At 50.0% G+C, this 18,804-nt stretch overlaps 8 protein-coding genes across 8 annotated transcripts; 4 read left to right on the forward strand and 4 right to left on the reverse strand.

Annotated features, from left to right (window-relative positions):
- Positions 1-349: 349 nt before the first annotated feature.
- ASPVEDRAFT_70326 (putative transcriptional regulator) lies at positions 350-1,983 on the reverse strand. The gene is made up of 2 exons (XM_040816068.1): positions 1,466-1,983; positions 350-1,406 (listed from the first exon to the last, which is right to left on the reverse strand). The coding sequence occupies exons 1-2, from the start codon at positions 1,727-1,729 to the stop codon at positions 576-578; spliced, it is 1,095 nt and encodes a 364-aa protein (XP_040665821.1). The 5' UTR covers positions 1,730-1,983; the 3' UTR covers positions 350-575.
- Positions 1,984-2,114: 131 nt separating this feature from the next.
- ASPVEDRAFT_541721 (flavin-linked sulfhydryl oxidase) lies at positions 2,115-3,307 on the forward strand. Its single transcript, XM_040814894.1, has 2 exons — positions 2,115-2,432; positions 2,520-3,307. Exons 1-2 carry the CDS (start codon positions 2,239-2,241, stop codon positions 3,007-3,009), a joined length of 684 nt encoding a protein of 227 aa, XP_040665822.1. The 5' UTR covers positions 2,115-2,238; the 3' UTR covers positions 3,010-3,307.
- A 31-nt stretch (positions 3,308-3,338) lies between these two features.
- ASPVEDRAFT_81643 (coatomer subunit alpha) lies at positions 3,339-7,373 on the reverse strand (the record flags this gene model as incomplete). The annotated part of the gene is made up of 8 exons (XM_040817069.1): positions 3,339-3,593; positions 3,648-4,732; positions 4,789-5,384; positions 5,441-6,407; positions 6,461-6,796; positions 6,850-7,169; positions 7,227-7,276; positions 7,344-7,373. 8 exons carry the CDS (start codon positions 7,371-7,373, stop codon positions 3,339-3,341), a joined length of 3,639 nt encoding a protein of 1,212 aa, XP_040665823.1.
- Positions 7,374-7,892: 519 nt separating this feature from the next.
- On the forward strand, positions 7,893-8,552 carry ASPVEDRAFT_127605 (uncharacterized protein; the record flags this gene model as incomplete). Its single annotated transcript, XM_040806475.1, has 1 exon — positions 7,893-8,552. The coding sequence occupies one exon, from the start codon at positions 7,893-7,895 to the stop codon at positions 8,550-8,552; it is 660 nt and encodes a 219-aa protein (XP_040665824.1).
- Positions 8,553-8,563: 11 nt separating this feature from the next.
- Positions 8,564-10,359, forward strand: ASPVEDRAFT_39444 (uncharacterized protein). Its single transcript, XM_040811924.1, has 4 exons — positions 8,564-9,017; positions 9,069-9,846; positions 9,905-10,122; positions 10,194-10,359. The coding sequence occupies exons 1-4, from the start codon at positions 8,813-8,815 to the stop codon at positions 10,283-10,285; spliced, it is 1,293 nt and encodes a 430-aa protein (XP_040665825.1). The 5' UTR covers positions 8,564-8,812; the 3' UTR covers positions 10,286-10,359.
- Positions 10,360-10,772: 413 nt separating this feature from the next.
- On the forward strand, positions 10,773-12,392 carry ASPVEDRAFT_126911 (esterase-like/phytase family protein; the record flags this gene model as incomplete). Its single annotated transcript, XM_040806404.1, has 2 exons — positions 10,773-11,068; positions 11,123-12,392. The coding sequence occupies 2 exons, from the start codon at positions 10,773-10,775 to the stop codon at positions 12,390-12,392; spliced, it is 1,566 nt and encodes a 521-aa protein (XP_040665826.1).
- Positions 12,324-14,571, reverse strand: ASPVEDRAFT_39446 (putative tubulin-specific chaperone c). The gene is made up of 5 exons (XM_040811926.1): positions 14,508-14,571; positions 13,982-14,330; positions 13,748-13,908; positions 12,957-13,688; positions 12,324-12,868 (listed from the first exon to the last, which is right to left on the reverse strand). The coding sequence occupies exons 2-5, from the start codon at positions 14,100-14,102 to the stop codon at positions 12,659-12,661; spliced, it is 1,224 nt and encodes a 407-aa protein (XP_040665827.1). The 5' UTR covers positions 14,103-14,330; positions 14,508-14,571; the 3' UTR covers positions 12,324-12,658.
- Positions 14,572-14,820: 249 nt separating this feature from the next.
- ASPVEDRAFT_51328 (uncharacterized protein) lies at positions 14,821-18,064 on the reverse strand (the record flags this gene model as incomplete). Its single annotated transcript, XM_040814459.1, has 6 exons — positions 14,821-15,408; positions 15,464-15,919; positions 15,975-15,979; positions 16,241-16,658; positions 16,726-17,388; positions 17,447-18,064. 6 exons carry the CDS (start codon positions 18,062-18,064, stop codon positions 14,821-14,823), a joined length of 2,748 nt encoding a protein of 915 aa, XP_040665828.1.
- Positions 18,065-18,804: the final 740 nt, after the last annotated feature.

The raw sequence follows: 18,804 nt of genomic DNA on the forward strand, positions 1-18,804 counted from the left end.
AAGTTGGTCTGGACCCAAAAAGAGTTGTTGTCCACAAAGCGGCTGATCTCAACCGCTCTTGAAGCCGCTTTCCTCACCTCCGTCCCCTTTCCACACTTCAACCACAATAACCAACATGGTAAGCAAAGTAACCAGCTAAAGAGACCTTTTTATGCCCGGAATTCAAGAACGCCCTTTAATACTGCTTACAGGCCAACCTTCCCAACCTACGGCGCCTCTTTGTTGAGGCTAGATCTGAGGCGGAGGAGAATGAATACTCCCGGACTGCTGTACGCTTGCCTCTTAATCAAGGTCTAAAAGCAACAATACTAACTGAAGCTTGTCAGTTCTATAACCTCGTTCTTTTCTTATCCTCCGTCGCTGTTTTTAGCCTTGCTGCCCAACGCATGAGTGGGTCGAAACTGGGAAAATGATACGACGTCTATCAATAAAGGCAGACCAAGTTGGATACGCTTAGCAGTTCCCCTACATTCGTGCGGACATTATATCATACATATGGAGGGAGGTGTTACATATCTCCTATCTGCAAACAATAACCATGTGCTACACCGACCAAAGCGCGTGATTGCGGAGCATCAATCGGTTTCCTCCCCTTCACTATCGAGGAAGGCGAGGGCCTTTCGGCCTCGATTCAAACGCTGACGAGGTTGACCGTCACTGTCTTCCCCCTCCGTCGCTTTCCCCCAGCGCTTTGCCCCCTCTTGCACATTCTCGAGGTCCTCCCGAAGTTCACGCTCCTCCTTGATCTGCCTGGCCTTGTCTAATGAGTATCGTCCCTCCATACCCGCGTCTTTCAGCATGTCTTTGAGGTGCTTGATTTTCGCCTTGGGCGTATCGTACGGAGCCAGCTCTCGCGCCCACATTTTGCGAATACCGCACTTGATCAACCATCCTTGCAACCGCTTGATTTCTGCCTGGTTGGGGTCAGCGTCTGCCTCCTTTGCCTTCGCAGGCGCCTTTTTCTTCGTCTTTCCAGAGGCCGTTGCCGAAGTCGTTGCTGTGGACTTCTTCTGTCGCTGACGCTTGGGCTCGGGTTCTTCGTCCAAGACAACCGACATTTCACTGTCTGAATCGCCGGCTGCTTCTGCCTTTTGCCTGGCTAGTTTGGAGTCCTGCTGTTCCTTACTGTCACTGGAGTCCTCTAGAATTCCCTCATTGGAAACTTCAGATTTGACTGCTTCCTTTGGCTTTTTGGTTCTTCTGGTTGCCTCTCCCTCACTATCCTCATCGTGTACACCACTTTCAACATCGCTCTCTGCGCTGGTCTTACGCCGTTTACGGGACGTCGAATGTACTTTTGATTTGGCTTGTTTCGTGGGCTTTTTGGTGTCCGCCGGTGGTGTTCCTGCGCTCTCGTCCTCCCCTTCATCGGCATTTGGCTCCTGCGCGGTAGCATCCTGTACTTCCTATCAATGCAGCAAAGTTAGCCACCCAATCGAAGCATTGACTCCAAAACATAACATACCACTTCATCCTTGATGATCTGATCGCTCCTGGCTTTCCAATCTCCATTGGATTTGAAAAACCCCTCCTCAATATGTAGTTCCTTCTCAGCCGCAAGCCGAACTCTCTTGACCGTCAATTCCTCCGTCTTTCCCGTTTTGAATATTTTCGCGACTATTTCGCGTAAAGCTCTTTCTAGTTCCTTATCAGAGGGCTGCTGGGGTGTATCCGACCCGTTGGGCTCAGAATCGGAATCAGAATCGGCGAGGGCATATCGCGGAGCCATTGTTCTGATAATTATTTCCTTGGATGGACTCGTGGTCGTCTAGTTCGAGTTGCTTCCAGAGGCCAAGGACTGGCTAGGAGCAGACGGTTCAGAGCGCGTGCCAGACGCGAGGAGAGCTTCACCAGACCGCGCGCAGGAGGCCAATTTAGTTGGATAAATGGAACTAATCAATTAACAGAAGTGAGAACTGAAATTATTGAATAATTTATTGACCATAAGATGCTTGTAGTTAATTCGCAACGCGACCTCGGGCTCTCGATGTCTACTCGTCCCTCCACCCAATGCGGATCGGTTTGAATCGGCCGGCGCTGACAAAGCAACTGATAAATTCCCCGAATCCGAGGGCGCATCTATAAATGTCCGTCTGCTGCTTGGAGCTTTACAGTGTATTTTATTTAGCTATAGACACAACGGCCGTGACTTAATAGACGACTCCTTTATATCAGAAATCCTCTCTACGTGAATAATCGATCTAATCGCCACGACAGCGAGCTACCTGTACACAAACCATGGACGAGCCACAAGTGCAATCACAGCCGAAATTGCCCAAGGCACTCTTTCCTCATACCTCAGCGCATGCCCCAGCGAGCTCCTCGTCATCGTCGGAAACAAAAAAGGATGATTCGACAACATCAACATCCTCAGGCCCGTCCATGGCTGGTCAGGATGGGAAGTCATACGTCCTAGACAAGAATGGGAAACCGCATGTCCAACCCAATCCCCTCGCGCCTTGAATACGGCGCGAAAAGCGAAAAGGACTGGACTAACTTGAGATATCTACTCTATACAGATGCCGTCTCTGCACCTCAGCCGCCGCATGGCGCAACCTCACAAAACAATCCAAAGCCACAACCGCAACAACCTCAACCGCAGCGGCAGCTTCTACTACTACAAACCCCATCGCACAAGAAACCCAGAATGACAGCCGCGACTGTCCGCCGGACGTTGAAGCTTTAGGCCGCTCAACCTGGACCCTCCTCCATAGCCTAACAGCAACGTACCCGGAAAAGGCGTCTGCGGGTGAACAATCCGAGATGCGGTCTTTCCTGACTCTGTTCTCGAAACTGTATCCGTGCTGGGTATGCGCAGACGACTTTCGGACGTGGATGGCAGAGCCGAGTGGGAAGAACCAGCCGAAGCTAGGCGGGAGAAAGGAGTTTGGAAACTGGATGTGTGAGGCACATAATGAAGTGAATCGGAAGCTCGGGAAGAAGGAGTTTGATTGTCGGTTTTGGGAGGAGAGGTGGAAGGATGGGTGGAAGGACGGGAGGTGTGATTGATTAAGCTTACATTGGCATGGGTTAATTCATTGCTATTGGAAAGGGAACTATATGTATATGTATGAAAGACTCGGCTCTCTGCTCGAGATATATGGGTTTTATGTGGAATGTATAAATAGATAGACTAGACATCTCCAAATCACGGTTCAACATGTATAGCATTCGCAAAAAGTAAAGATATTATACTAACATCGCTCAGGAATTATTGAAGACAGGCAACAGATCCATATGTCTATGTAACAGGACCTCAGGACCGTGGGCCCTTAAGAAGATAGGAGTCCACTTTTTCTATCTTTAAAAAACATAACCCATCACACATCGTCATGGAATTAAAACTGGTTGGGAACAAACAACCGCAGCCCACTGGCCGGAGCACCAATCTCAGTCACCTCAGATATCCGGTCCACACTGCCCTTATACTGTTCGTGATACTTGGCGCCGGTGAACGGATCTGAGACGCTGGGGGATCCGCTATAGATGGGTGTGTGAGAAGCCGCGCAAATGTCGAATTCAGCAAACTGGTCAAATTCAATCTCGATCTTATCCTGAGGGTTACGCTCACACTGAGCCTTGATCTTCTTTGCCTGTTGAGAATGTTAGTAGTTATTTGGAAAGGCGGGGGGATACATGGGACTAACCTGATCCAAGAGTTTGGCAGATCCGCCGTTGGCCAGCATGCGGTTAGCAAAGCTGAGGGCTGATGAGTAGTTCTTGTTGGCGAAAGCGAGCTTCATTGCTGCCATGAGGGCTAGTTGCCTGTGAGCAACTTCCAGCTTAGGAATCGTGAAGTAAGCGGAAAGCTCGAGGCTTCTCTTGAGATCCTCTGGAGACTCCGTTGACAGTGAACGGCGTTCTAGCTCGATGGACATAGCCAGTACATATTCTCGAGCAGTTTCAATGATCTTCTTCGCCTGGTCGACTTCCGCCTCGGACGAAACAGTGTTCACAAGGACCGTGTGCAAGATGCCCTTAAAGATCTTAACACCGTCTTCCAGTTTGTTGGCTCTCATCGCTGCGTAGCCCTCTTGCAGGTCAACGCTAGCAACAGTCTCAAGGTCCTTGGGGATGGCAGGCAGCACTTTGCGGCTATCAGTTTCATCAACAGTGCGTCGCACATAGTTGACAAGAGGAGGAAGGCCGGGGGTGGCAGAAAGGTAGGTTCTGGACGCTTTGAAGATATCGAGGAACCTAGGTTTGAGAGGTGCGAAATGAACAGCTCCCACCTGGCGGTTAAGGAGTTGCATTGCGGTGTCAAAAGAACCAGCAGCAACATGGTCAGCCGCCAGAGGAGAGTTGCGGGCCCAGAGATCAGCTTCAGTGCTGCCAGCGCCTGCTTCAGCGCTGTCGACATTGACGAAATCAACGTCCTCTTCGACGTTGATCTCATCGCCCATATCCCAACCAGCAGCATCCTCATCCTCATCTTCTAGAGCTTCACCGGCAGTAACCGCGCCGTCCTCTTCCTCGGGTTCAAAGCCGAGCTCGGGAGCTTCCTCATCGCCTACGCCAACTTCCCCAAGCAAGGCCTTCTCAAAGGAAGAATGGGCAGCAGCCTTGACGGGCCAGCTTGCCTTGAAGGTTGGAACAATAGGTTGCGGTGCCTTGGAAGGTGCCTCTATCGTTGGGAGGGTAATCTGGTCTTCTGTTAGGCCGATCGCCTCGAGAATGGATTCCGCTTCTTCGGTCAAGCCATGAGACTTGGCAGTGAGATATGCGAGGGGATCTGTAGGCTGTTAGGGGAGGACACCTTACGTGGGTAAGAATGGGGTTTCAACGTACAGAGATCAACCTCTTTAAACATTTGGATCCTGTCCTCGACATCTCCTCGGTAAATGGCGTTCTGGAAGCGGGACGTAAAGTCTCCGCGGTGTTCTGCAATCTTCGCCATTCTTGCGAGTTTTTCTTCGTCGCCAGTAGACAGGTATAAGAAAGATAGCTTATCGAAATTGCGCTGTTTCTGGTAAGCCATTTCCACGATCTGGTGATTGCCGTGAGCCAAAGCTTCAGTGCCGAGTCGACTCCACAGGTTGGGGCGATCCAATTCCCTGGCCATTTCAATAGCAACGTCCAGGTTACCGCATTCCAGGGCAAGTTCGAACCGCGTTTGAGGGTCCTGCACGAATTGGAGTGCAATTTCGGGGTAGCCCTTCTTTTGCAGATAAGAGATGATACTTTGGCCAACCAGGCTGGACGTCTTGATGATCTGGAGCATCTCATCGTAGTTTCTCTTAACAAGAGCGAGCTTGAACCGATACTCGGTGGGATCAATCTCCAATGTCCTTGGCTTGGCGCTCCGATCCAGACAGTATACACTCCGACCTTTAACCTTTACTAAATAGACTGTTTGGTCGAGGGTCCGGATGATACCATTGTCACTGTAATGTAATTAGCATTAGTCAGGCCAACATCAAGTATTACAAGCCAAACATACCCATTCAGCAGAGAGTATTTCACATGGTTCAAGGTCGAGTAAAGAAGGACGCCAGCATCATCCCAAGCAGCGCTCTTGATACGAATTGTCTCGTGTAGGCTGCTCACTTGCTCCAGGGTCTTCGTGACGATAGTAACATTGTGCTTGCTGAGCAAGGCTGCGTAAAGCCCGTCATTTGACCACACAACATACTTGACGCCACTGACGGCTAACTCTGCCAATTGCTTCTTCTGCTGAATATCGAACAGAACAACAGAGGTTGGCGTGATGAAAAGAAGGCTACCGGTTCCGCCAAAGTAAATATCGGTCGTTCCGGCAGGAGGTTTGATGGACTTCGTGGTAGAATTGCTTAGGTCTTTAATGTCCACCTGTTGATTGGCTTGGCTGAAGACGGCGAATCTGTTGCGCGCAACGAAGACAGCAGAGGATGCTTGGCCGCGCTTAACGTCTGTAGGTTCAATGGCTCCAGTAGCATCCCGGGGAAGGTTGATCAGTTCGTACACGCCTCCGTCAGTGGGGGAAGTCACGAGGACCGCACGCTCGGCTGGGTTGTATGAGAGTGTACGGGGTGGCACCCAAGGAGATCCCAGTTTGCGCAATGATAGCATGGATGGAGATTCAACATTCTTCGCAAAGTCGAAAGACTTGACGTGCTTCTCCTTTGTGATATAGAACAGTTGGTTCTGGTACACGGCGGATGCAGGGCGTTCCCTCTCGAGTTTGAAGACCATAACCCCAGTGTCATGGCCGGCTGCAAAGAGATTGATTTCAGGATGGGCAGCAATAACCCAAAATCGATCCATATCCCGCTTGAAGGACTGGACGGAGGTCCTCTTATTCAGATCCCAAGCACGGATTGTCTTGTCCTCGCCGACGGAAAGAATAAGGTCTTGGTGGGGGTGGAAGAGGCAGGCGGATGCATTCTGGAAATGACCTCGGCAGGTATCAACTTCCCATGCCTTGGTGTCTTGAACAATGTTAGTCCAGCTATTTTAGCTTCAAATGGCACTTGTAACATACCACTCATTCTCCAAAGCTTGATGAGGCGATCATCACCTGCCGAGACGATCAGGGGCAGTGAGGGGTGGAAAGCAACCCAATTGACACCTCGATCGTGACCCTCCAACACGAATTTCACGACCGCATCGGTGTTCCCGAACATGTCGGCCTGTGAAGGGTTGGACCGCGCCATCTGGTCTTCAAAGGACAGGGTGGTCGGTGCCGAGTGTTTCTTTCGGAGTCCCGAGATATCCCAAATACGGACGGATTGATCCAGCGAGGCGGAAGCGATAAGGTCTTCGGTCGGGTGAAATTGCGCACACATCACATAGTGGTTATGGCCCGTCATAGTACAAACTAAGAGCCAAAAGTCAGTAACAGTCAGGACAGGTGGCCAAAGTGCGACATACTCAACGACCTGTTTTGCCAGTTCCAGATTCGGATTGTTTGGTCGTCGGACGCGGATAGAATCCATGGGAGTTCAGGATGAAAGAAAACTGTTCTGACATAGTCCAAATGACCGTTTAATGTGAAAAGACATCTCCGCGTCTGGTAATTCCAGACTTTGATCTTGTAGTCGTCACCACCGGAAACGAAGAGGGGCTGGGTTGGGTGGAAGTCAACGCCTCGAACAGGGCCATCGTGCTCTTCAAATCGGTCAATGAGAGTTCCCATGCGATAATCCCATAGCTGGATCGTTGACGAATGTAAAGACACGAGAATCCACGGGCTGTACTGGGGTTAGTACACCGAATGCGACGAGAAGGGGTAAAGCGGTTCGACTGACCGCTTGGGGTGAAAGGCAATTCCCTTCGCACGGGATGATTTCGACTCAAACTATTCAAAAAGAAGCAATTAGAGTCTGTCATTAGAAAATAACAAGCCAGACGAATGGTGGCTGTACCTTAGTGAGCATGTTTGGGGAGGATTGCATCTTGAAGGAGGGTTGGCCGAAGCCGCACCATATAGATACAGAAGCAAGCTCCGCGCACTGAAGAAAGAGGGATCACAAAGGTGATCACCTCACCCACTGCACAACAGGAGAAATTGACAGAAGAATGAAGAGACGTAGCTTGGGGAGCGTCTCTCTAGTCTATTGACAGGATGGAGTCTGGACAGGACACCTTGGATGGCGGTAACGTGGACTTATTTAATAAGCGAGTAGCGCCGGCCAATAATGTGGAGGGCGGTGAAGAGCTGCGTCGCCCGCGTTGTTGATCCTTAGCAACAACTGCCCACTGCATAGTTGACCCCGAGAGGCTGAAAGTGAAAAATGCTTGGATATCTTGACGTTCACTCGAGCTATTACTCTGTATATTATGGAGTGTATATTGTTACGCCCACCTGACACCTGATATGAGGCTGGAGCTAGGCCGCCTGCCTATCATCACCATCTATACAACGCGACAGCTATAATTGCCCGAGCTTAGGTGCTCAACGGCTTTAGAAGAACATGAGAGACAACGGACAATCCACTAACTGGCATCGCTACTACTTGAATCCGGACGAGGTCGACCCAACATCCGCTCGTCAAGCCGACCGGGATCAGCCAAACGGAGGGACTGCCGCAGCCCATGACCCGGAGATATACGACATTGAAGACTTGCCCACAAATATGCAAGGAACCTGCCCCGGCGATCAAACTGTGAAGCCATATGCCATAGAGGAACCGGATGAGGAAGCACCGTTGGAGCCCAAGAGGCCAACCCCACCACGGCAAGGACGGCCCAGATACTGGGAGGATTTGATTGACTCAATGGAAGAGTTGCATTGTGAATCCGATAATAGCAATCCAGGTGCAATTTTTTCAAGGAGAGGTAGGAAGAGAAAGCCTACGAACTCCCCGAACCTCACTCGACTCGGCCAATCTAGCGAGGAATCTAGTCCAGCCCCCGATGTGCAATACGAAAAACCTAGTTTGAGTCCCAAGAGACCGCGGACACAAAATGAACGCCGCAAGGATTCCAAGAAAAACATAAAATCTGCTCGAAGGCGGGGAATTGATACACTTAGAGAGTCGAGTGGATCGTCTAGTCCTTCTACCTCTACGGATACAAGCGGCGCTAATCATACCAACGGGTCCCCCGCGTCAGATGCCATGGACCTTGACTAATATGGCCATAAGTCTTTTATTATTATTTTAGATTATCGGGCGTCACTCAAGTCTGGTAGATTTTCTAAATCCAGCTGAAGGACTTCGATTTCACGTGATGGGCGTAGACAGTGATGACGTCAAACCATCCGGACCTTTGGAGCTCTGAAAGCTCGAGCTCGATTTTCAACACTCTCTTTGTTTAAATCTATCGTACGGTCAGGAAGCTTCCTTTTCCCGACAAATTGTGTTACAACATATTCAATTGGAACGCTTTGATCATGGCAACCCGCACCTCATCACGTCACGCTGCGCAGAAGGCGAAAGAGGCTATGGCGGCAACCCCAGATACTAAGAGAAGAGGGTCCGTTGGCACAAAGCGCAAAGGTTCTCATGGGAAGTCCCCTGAGCCGAAAAGAGAGAAAACGGAGAAGAAGGCCGAGGAGGCCCCCCAGCAAGTGCCTGAGACAGTAGAAGTTGGCGAGAGTAAGTCGTACTGAAGGACATGATCTATTTGTAAAACTAAGCCATTCTCAGAACCTGCGGCGCGGCCGGAAGAAAAGCCTGCAGAGGCCCCTGATGTAAAGCCTGAGGCGACACCTCACAAGAAACCAGAAGAGACACAAAAGGAGAACCAAGAGAAGCCCCAGGAAAACCCAGTGGAAAACACACAAGAAAAACTAAAGTCAGAGGAAAATCCAGATGGCACTTCAATCAATGGGACTGAGGCTGGGATGACGAAGACTGAGGAGCGAGAGGAAATCGTCCCATCGAACGTCATTGAGAAAGGTCTAGTCTACTTCTTTTACCGCGGCCGGGTGAATGTCCCGGAAGCACATAGTATGCAGGATGTGGCGCGAAGCTTTTTTATCCTCCGCCCGACTCCCCTGGGATCAGCCGTAGACCGCGGGCAGGGTGCAGCGGATACTGGTGCAAAATGCCGGCTGTTGATGCTGCCGAAGAAGAAGTACCCACGTTCAGGAAAAGAGAGAGAGATGGGATTCGTCGAGAAAGCCGGCATTTCCATGAAAAAGTTGCAGGACACCTTTATCCCTGGTGATTCTTACGAGACATCTACTCGCGGCATACGAGAAGTCCCAGAAGCAAAACCTTATGCAGAGGGTGTTTATGCTATTGCCACTACTAAACGAGCAACTCATCTTGTATACCACATCACGCTACCAGAGAAGACTGGGGAGATCCAGGAGGATTTTGGACTCAGTGATCGTGGTAGCTGGCTCATGCAGTCCAAGAACCCTAAGCTCCCAGGCCCGCCCTTTGCCCGTCTCCCGCAGGAACCTGAATTCCCTGAGAGGTTGGTAGCCTTGTTTTGCCTACTTGATGAGTTTACACTGACCGGGAAACCACTACAGCATCCAGCAGAAATTCCGAGACCTTCGCTGGATCCCAACCGAACCTGAGTTGCTTGACTACCCGAATGCACAGTTTCTGATGATAGGTTCAGCAGCCGGAAACCTTGGAAAAGCGGCGACGGCGGAGCCAGGCGATAAGCGACCAGAGGAGGAAGAGCCGGGAGAAGAAGTAATCAAGATGGAAGATGAGAATGAGAACAGGATCGAGGCCTTGGGTGGTAAGACATATTCCGTTTCTTTTCGCGGGTGTTGGCTCTTGTCGGTCTTGAGCTCTGCTAACCCCCACCAGGCGACCACGCGATCTATAAAGACCTGGGATATCACGCCCAGGACAAATATTCCAAACTGGAGACAACCTGGGATGTAAAACAGGAGGAATAATAAGGCGTGGGGAATTATCGACCAAGTCTGGTCTGTAGTGCACTGCCATCCGTGGTGGACAAGTAATATTGCTGCACTGTTCAAAGTGCGAAAAGAAAAAAGAATGTCATCTTTTCTCTCACTCTTCAGATTAACGTCGTAATAAACACGGCGTAGTCCGACTGTCTGGGGCTTCTGCCTGCCAAGTATCGAAAGCTCCAGCCTAGAATCTGCGACTAAATCCATGGTGCAGCAACTCGTTGGATCTTCCCTAGGAACCGCCGGACACTCCAACAAATCAAAGCCGCTGCTTCCACCACGTTCAATGTCTTCATTTCTGCCGAGCAACGGCGATCGCTTCCAGAACACCACGGCGAATCTCAAATATCGCGTCTCGCGGTAGCTAAGCTATTTATTTCCCGAAACCCGCCGCGATGTTACTTGATCACACCTCTTTGAATTGCGAAGATCCTTGCACCTTCGCATCTACGCTCGTCCACCACCAACCATGACGTGCTCCTCCTTTATCAAAGCTCTGCCCTTGACGGCGATAGCAGCTGTTGCTGCCTCTTCAAGTGGCACTAATGGCTCCTCAAGTGTGATCAACATGACTACCTGCGGGGGCACAACCTACGCATACACTGGTTTGGAGGGCTATGGTTATATCGCGTCCAACGCCCGTGACAAATATGGTGATACTCTGGCTGGTGTTGGTAGCTCTGCCACCCTTGAGAAGGGTTCATGGCGCAAGAATGGCAATGGCTCGTACTCCGGTATCTTCTATCTTCTTCCAGACCGTGGCTGGTATGTACATCGCTAGAGCTACCCGAAATCTGGACTTGGGATAACGTGTATCAGGAACACAAATGGAACGCTAAACTACAACCCTCGTATTCACAAGTTCGAGCTCACACTCGCACTTGCACCCCACGCTTCTGCGAAGAACCCGTCTAAGCCGAACTTGGGATTTGAGTATCTCGACACCATTCTCCTCAGCGACCCAACTGGCCAACCGTTGACCGGCCTCGATCCGGGTGCAAAGGGCTATGCCTCGTTTGAGGGCTTTCCTCCCCTCCCTGTGGCAACGTACGCTGGAAACGGCTTTGGTGGCTCTGGTCCCGGTGGCAAGCGCGTCTCCGTCGACTCTGAGGGACTGGTAATTGACAATGAAGGCTACTTCTGGGTCTCCGATGAATATGGACCATATGTGTACCGGTTCGACAAAAGGGGGAAAATGGTCCAGGCCATCCAGCCACCAGACGCATATCTCCCCCGCCGCAACGGCACAATTTCCTTTAATGCCGCGTCGCCGCCTCTCTATGATCCCGAGCATGTGACTAATCCTGAAGACCCTAAGACGGGCCGCAACAACAATCAGGGCTTCGAGGCTCTCACGATCTCCCCTAATGGCAAGAGTATGCACGTCATGATCCAGTCTGCGCTGAACCAGGAAGGCGGGCCAAAGAAGAAGAACCGCCAGCCTGCCCGTGTTCTCGAGTACGATATCTCCAACCCAAACAAGCCTCTGTACAAGGCCGAATACGCTGTCGTCCTCCCCAAATTCGTTGACTACACCGACGAAGACCTCGATGAAAAGGTTGCCTCGCAGTCCGAAATCCTCGAACTCCCAGGAACAGGAGACTTCCTTGTCCTCTCCCGCGACAGTTTCGGAGGAGGCTCAGGGGATAACCTCTCCGTCTACCGCCAAGCCGATATCTTCTCAATTTCCAATTCGACCACGGACCTAAAAGGCGAGAAATATGACTCTGCAAGTGGCTCCATCGCCGATTCCAAGGGGAACTTGAACAGTGATATCATTCCGGCCGAATACTGCCCCTTTCTCGACTATAATGTCAACTCCGAGCTGGCTAAGTTTGGTTTGCACAATGGTGGTGAACAAAACGAGCACTTATTGAATGAGAAATGGGAGTCGCTAGTCCTTGTTCCTGTTGATCCTGAGATCAAGCCTAAGGGAAAGGGCGAGACAACGGAGTACTTCCTCTTCACTTTCAATGACAATGACTTCATTACTCAGGATGGTGCTATGAACTTCGGTCGTCTGCCCTACGCCGATGAATCTGGCCTCAACCTTAACAGTCAAGCTCTCGTGTTCAGAGTAGAGTTCTGAGCATAAAAACATTTCATTTTCGGGTTATTAACTTATATGAATTGCATTACCTACAATCAAACTGCATATAATAATACAAGCCACCCAACAGCCCATAAGCACAGATTCAAAAACGCCTGAAGGAATTCCAGACACACTTGTTCCAATAAATAGATCAAAGACAGGGAAATGAATATAACGCCATAAAGCGTGAGACAACAACCCAGGATCCAGCCATAAGCACTTCAAATCATATGCGTGCATAACTAGAAGGGAGTAATGGTCCATTAAGACTTCAGAATATTAACGGCACGTAGAATCTCATCCGATGACCAACAAGGTCCACCCGGGACGATCTCAGTCCAAACTTCCTCTGGAACCCCGGCATCCTGGCCCAGGAGGCTCCAGTTGGGACTTGGCTCTGACTTGATCCATTTAAAGTCTTCGACTAGATTCCAGCGGTCTTCCGCGTCAAGGCGATCGTGGTCTAGTGCTTGCTGTTGGGATGCCGCGGTTAGTACCATGTCTAGTCGAGAAAGAAAGCAAAATAAGGGGATTCAATTGCTTCTGCACTCAGCAACTTACATATGCCCGCGGAATACGGCCGAATCGGATATCAACACAATCCTCGATGATTGGGTTGCTTGACGAGCTCAGGTAAACATCCACATTTTTGCAATCGTGCATGCGGAACTGCCGGCAGTTGACCACGATGATGCTATTCCGTACGCCAGTGAGATGGGCAGGTCCATCGATCTGACCACAGAGGAGGAGGGTATCGCTTGCTTTTTTAACCATTAGGCTAGCATAGGGTTGTCCGTTGGCTGTTGGGATGGACATATCAACAACGCAGCGGTCCATTGATGTGACGGATGCCGGAACCGACGCAGTCGAGCCTGAGGAGGGGAGCATGATGTGTATTCCTTTGTGGTTGTTTACAGAAACTGATTTGACGGAGCTCGCCGCGAAACCCGTACTTCGTTGTTCCTTTTTTAGACCCTCGGATACGTTATCGACAGTTATCTTTGGTGGAAGCGAGGTCGGAGCATTCGGTCTTAATAAGTGAAGCTCTTTATCGGGCTCGTTCAATGGTGTGTTCGGGTAGTTCGGTGTTCCTGCAGCTGACGACCCAACGGAAGAAACGCCGGGGGATGGGTATCCTGGGACTCCAAGCTGGCCTTGAGCCATCGCCTCTACTGCATCAGGTAGAGAGATGGCAGGAGTTGGGGTGTTCTTTTTATTTTTGAAGCTGAATTTTGGTCTCGGCTCTACCGTAGCTCGGATCTCTGCTAGTTTGTCTTGCAGAGCCTTTATAGCCTATTGAAATCATCAGATATCATGCCAAACGGGATAGGCATATAAAGTATAGAACATACTTCTGCATATATTCGCTGGTCATAAGTCGGAACATAACTAGCCGCATCCTTGACTTCGTTGGACAAGCGCGCAATTCCCGCAAGGCAGTGATCGGTTGCATCAGTACGTTCTCCCCCAACTAAGGACGTATCCGCAAGTCTGTCCATCTGTTCCTGCAAGGCTACAGCATAACAACACAGCCGTCAGATCGGCTCATATAGTGAGCACATAGCAGAATGTCGACTAGGCCATACCAGTAATTTCATGTTGGAAGTAGCGAAAGAAGCGTTCCTTCAATGGGATATCCGAGTTCTGGACAGTTTGGTTTTCGGACATGGAGGGCCGCCGGGCCTGCTCGAACTCGGCTTGTGACATATTGGAGATAAGCGAGCGAGGTCAATAACGGATATTGCTAAGAGAGTGGAAATAGTGTTCTCTGGACGGAGCGCTTGTCGAGGTTTGACCTCGGATGGTAGGTGGTAGGTAGTATTATAGGTATTGATGACGTCGATACAGAGTGTGGTTCCCCCGCTGAAGCTCAACTACTCGACACAGCACGATGGTATATTGTGCACACGTAGAGTTTGAAGGGTTGAGGAGAATCTGGATGCGTGGACCATATCGTGTTAGCCAAAAGCAAAAAATGTCAGCCTTTGAAGATAAAAGATGGCGGGGAAGCTCATCAACAACACCTAGTAGAACTGCCAGGAGTGCAGTCCAAGGGGGGATAACGGACAAACGAAACAAATCAATTCCTCTAGAATCGTTACATAATCTTACCTCCTATAATGCTTCTGCATCTCGAGTAGAAAAAATAACTTTACAGTGGCATGCTGCGTGAAACAATATGAATGACGTCGGTTGATCATCAGATCTCGGCCCCGGTGCATCTATTAGCCGTGAACAATACATCCCCAACCTAGCCAGTTTAGGAAGGATGTCACCTTCCCAATCCAATCCACCAGATTAAGGGCGGATGGACTGGGGAGTAAGCTGCAACTTTCTGTGTTTTACTTGTCGAGGCAGAGATTTATTTTTGAGTGAACTATATACAATATAATGGACAACAAATCGGCTCATGCCAAAACAGATTTCAGATGGCCGGTAATTCCGGGAGATTCGGCCTAGGGATGGGCTGAAGCCCTTCTATATCCGAATCAATCTGTCGTGATAGCGATGATGGTTGGTGACGCGGCCTGTGGGATTCACTAATCAGTGGGCGTTCGGCTATCAGTCGGTCGAATTCTGGCCGCAGGTCATAATCGCTGACGACCTCGCCGCCGGTGTGCAAACCGATCGTTCTGAGCATCAGCTTACCCTCCTTCGCCCAGAACGCAAACACCTCGTTTTCACTAGGGAATGAGAATTCCAATTGGTCTGGCCGAAAGGCTAAAGGGTTTATTTTAGATATGGCCTTCTTCATTTTCGTTGGGATGAGGGACCCGCTAGCGGTTGCGTCGCACAGATACATCTGCTTCATACCGTTTGCCATAACAAAGCGTGAGCCTGAAGGCGATTGGGCAGCGTGTACAATCTTGGGGCTAACCGGGTCACTGGTAAATTTATCACCAGAAAGAGAATACGATATTGGATATTCTCTTCCGATGAACGCTGTGAGAACAATAGTTTCGTTAAAACTGTCGTAGAAAACGCAAGTAAGATCTCCACCATCTTTTGTCCACTAGAGGCTATTAGCGGTCTGCTAACCAGGCTTTAGGATTTGGTACATCACCTACAGGTGGGAGCTTAAAATATTTTGAGCCACCTGGCTCCAGCTTCCATTCTTGTCCAACACAATTCCATATGTCCACATAAGCGTATTGGTTCCCGAGGTGTGTTGCGACAATGAAGCGTCGGCCATCGATGGAGAACTGCAGCCTTGTGGCAATAACTTCCTCTGTGCTATTTTTATCTTGACCGGTTGTCTCCACCCTATGATTGCTATTGATATGTGATTCTCTGGTGATATTCTCGACAGCGTAGTAGTCGGCTTCACCACCCAGCAGAACCTGACGGATACCAAAAGCGCCAATTTCATAGACTCGAACATGGTCTTTGAGGGTAAAGGCCACATACTGATCATTACGAGACATGACCATGCAGCTAACGGGTGAATATGGGTGGGGCGTCTCGATAGTCAGGTATGCTTCAGGAATAGCACTTTTGTTTCGGAATATCAGGAGCTCGTAATGCTAATTACTAGTCAGCAAGGCACGAATCGGAGGTCACGAAGTGAACATATACTACCTCTGCTGCAGAAGCAATGATAGCACATAATTGATGCCCTGCTGCGGCATGTTGCACCCCAGTTACATCATACCGGTGGCATCTAGTCTTTATACCATCCATGGTGTCGATTTCAAAACGCATGACATAGCTACTGGCTGGCTCCCAGAGTAGGAGTGACTGCCCTGATGTCGAAAAAGAAAATTTGGGCTGCCGGGGAAGGTGGTGCCCTTTCGATGAGTTTCTCCTAAATAGTGAGTTACTGCCAGTTAGAGAAAGCGTCATACTCTTGAGATCTTTGGATAAAGATCTGATCAATTGCTTCTCTTGCGGGAGGCCCGTTCTAGGATTCGTCATGAACGTGTTTGTGGTCTCAGACATGGTAGGCGAGTGGCCTTTGCCTGATAGTTTAAAAAAGGATAGGCTTTGTGAAATTGTTGACACGGGGCTTCTCAGAGCCTCAATGGAATCCATACGCGACAACCGATCCGTAGAATTGGTCCTTGAGCTCGAGCGGGATGCCGTTTGCCTGGATACCGAGTTTGGGAATGAATAGCGTCCACTACTTTCGGAATTCGCAAAATTTAGAGCATCCGGCACCTGCTCAAGCGGCTCGATCATTCGGGCGTGCTGTATCTTGACCCTTCCGGGGCATAATGGACACAGTGTATCTATTGTGAGAAACCGGGACTTTTCCTGTAATTGCTTTCAACCAGTTAGCCAAGGGCATAATGGTTATTGGGAAACAGGTTGAAAGGGAAAATTTTCCTACTTCATACGCTTTTCTATCAGAGCTTCTCAGTTGTTCCTCTAACAAGGCCTTGGGAATTGGATGCACTGCGGGACAATTAACCACATACACAGCACTGGCATTTCCTTTTCTAGCCTTGGCTGGGAATGGTGATATCTGCAGCCAATTCGCCAAATGCTGTTGATAGTCATGAGAGAAGGCTGCTAATTCTCCGTTGCAATTCCACATTTGAACCCTACGGTTGATAAGCCATCTGACCATCACCCCAAGAGCCGAATCTGTGGACTCCCGCAGCGGCGCACTTTGGCTCCATGAATCCCTAATTCTTCTGGTCTGTAAAGGGGCCTGTTCACCGGCAGTTTGGCTCAATATAACAGTCGCTAGCACTTGCAGGGATGGTGTGTTAAATTCATCGTCAAAGGCCGCCAGAATAGTCCTCGCTAGTTTTTTCCGGTTATCTTGAGTTTGGTTGAGGGCCTCATCGACTTCCAATGGAGCACCACTGGTGTATCCCTGTTCTTGAGGAATTCGACGGCGGTCCATGTAGTACTGAATAAGGGCAGATTCAGCTGCCCACAGAAGGTCGAAGAGGAGGCAGAAAGATGTCAGTTGGTCGTCTTTCCTTCCCATGAGTGCAGTCAAGAGGTCTGTCACGAGGGTGTCCGGTGTTCCGGGAAAGGGATACTATTTAATATATCAGTCACTGTGAGGGATTGATAGGAGATAGAGTCGGAAAATATACAATTCTAGACGAGAAAACGGGAATATACGCCTTGCTCGAGTTGAGGAGTGATTGCTGAGCGTAGAATAGATCTTGAGATCCAATACTGGCAATCGCCTTTGGGAGCAGGTCGTTAATTAGGAAGCTTTCTGACTGTGATAGGTCAGGATGCTCCCATGCCGACCGCATCGCCCTCTCAAGCCTAAATTTCGTCTCTGAAGTCATAGCATCGCCACGCAGAATGAGAAGCCGAATTCCAACGAGGAAAGTGTGTCCTATGAGATGTCGGTACCGCAAAAATTCGGAAGCAGTTGGCTTTGAGCAAGGGAAAAGGTCCGTTTTGACCTTGGCCAGGTACATTAGCGTCGAGAAGATGATATCCGATGAAATTAAATAAGGCGCGTAGTAGGGATGGCAGTCTTGCGGGGTGGCCAGGCCCTGGAGATATGTCCGTTGCCTATTGAAGAGAGTCTGTATCCATAGCACGGACTCTGTTAGCGATTCCATCGAGGCACTGCCATATTGTCCCGCGGTCACAGCAAGACTTGCTGCGTGCTCTCCGATAATTTCGTGGAGAATATTCTCGAGATCCTGACGGTCCAGTTGTTCCCACACCGCAGCCACGAGCGGATGTGACATGGAGGAGGCGGACGTGACAGCTGGGGGCTGCGACCAAGAGAACAATGCGAGTACATACAATGCCCCTTTACGTCGGAGACAGCAGGGCACGGCCCATGAAACAAGACCAGTAAACAGGACAGTCAACGACGGGATGAATCATACGACAATAAGGTCGGTTCGATGAAGCTTTCCGGAGGAGAGTGGAGGGAAAAAAGATGCTCTGGGCCGGGCGGGTTGCGAGGGGGAAGCCGTCGGCCTCAGCGCCCGATTATTTGGCAGGCGGCGCTGCAAAGCATTGGATAGTGCTTTCAGCTGATGCAGGCCTGCGTGTCTTGTCTTACCCGAGTCTGCTGCGTCTGGCCTGCGATTGGCACGAAGATCAGTCCGACGGATAACTGCCAGGAAAACAAATGCGCCATGATCGCCAGCCTAATCCCTCATAAGCTCAGAGGTTCAGACTGGGAGGCTGCAAGCCGGCAGTCGACGGTGGAGCCAACTGCAAAGGAAGGGATTTCAAGGGATGGTAAAGCGAGTCAAATTCGCCATCTTTCTTTGTTATTATTCTCCCGAGTCTGTCGCCAAGACCGGGCATGATACAGGTCGAATGGTCCGGCTGAGCGGTGTTTGTCGCAGGCCTAACAAAGGGTCTAATCTAATATGGATAGGGCTAGCCTGGTTAGTTCCTGGCTAAGGTGTGGGGAGTTGATCCACGGTGAACACTATGTGGGGATCCGAAACAATTAGATGGAAGGGCCTCA

The sequence above is a fragment of the Aspergillus versicolor genome (genome assembly GCF_001890125.1).
Source record: "Aspergillus versicolor CBS 583.65 unplaced genomic scaffold ASPVEscaffold_3, whole genome shotgun sequence".
Classification (NCBI taxonomy): Eukaryota; Fungi; Ascomycota; class Eurotiomycetes; order Eurotiales; family Aspergillaceae; genus Aspergillus; species Aspergillus versicolor.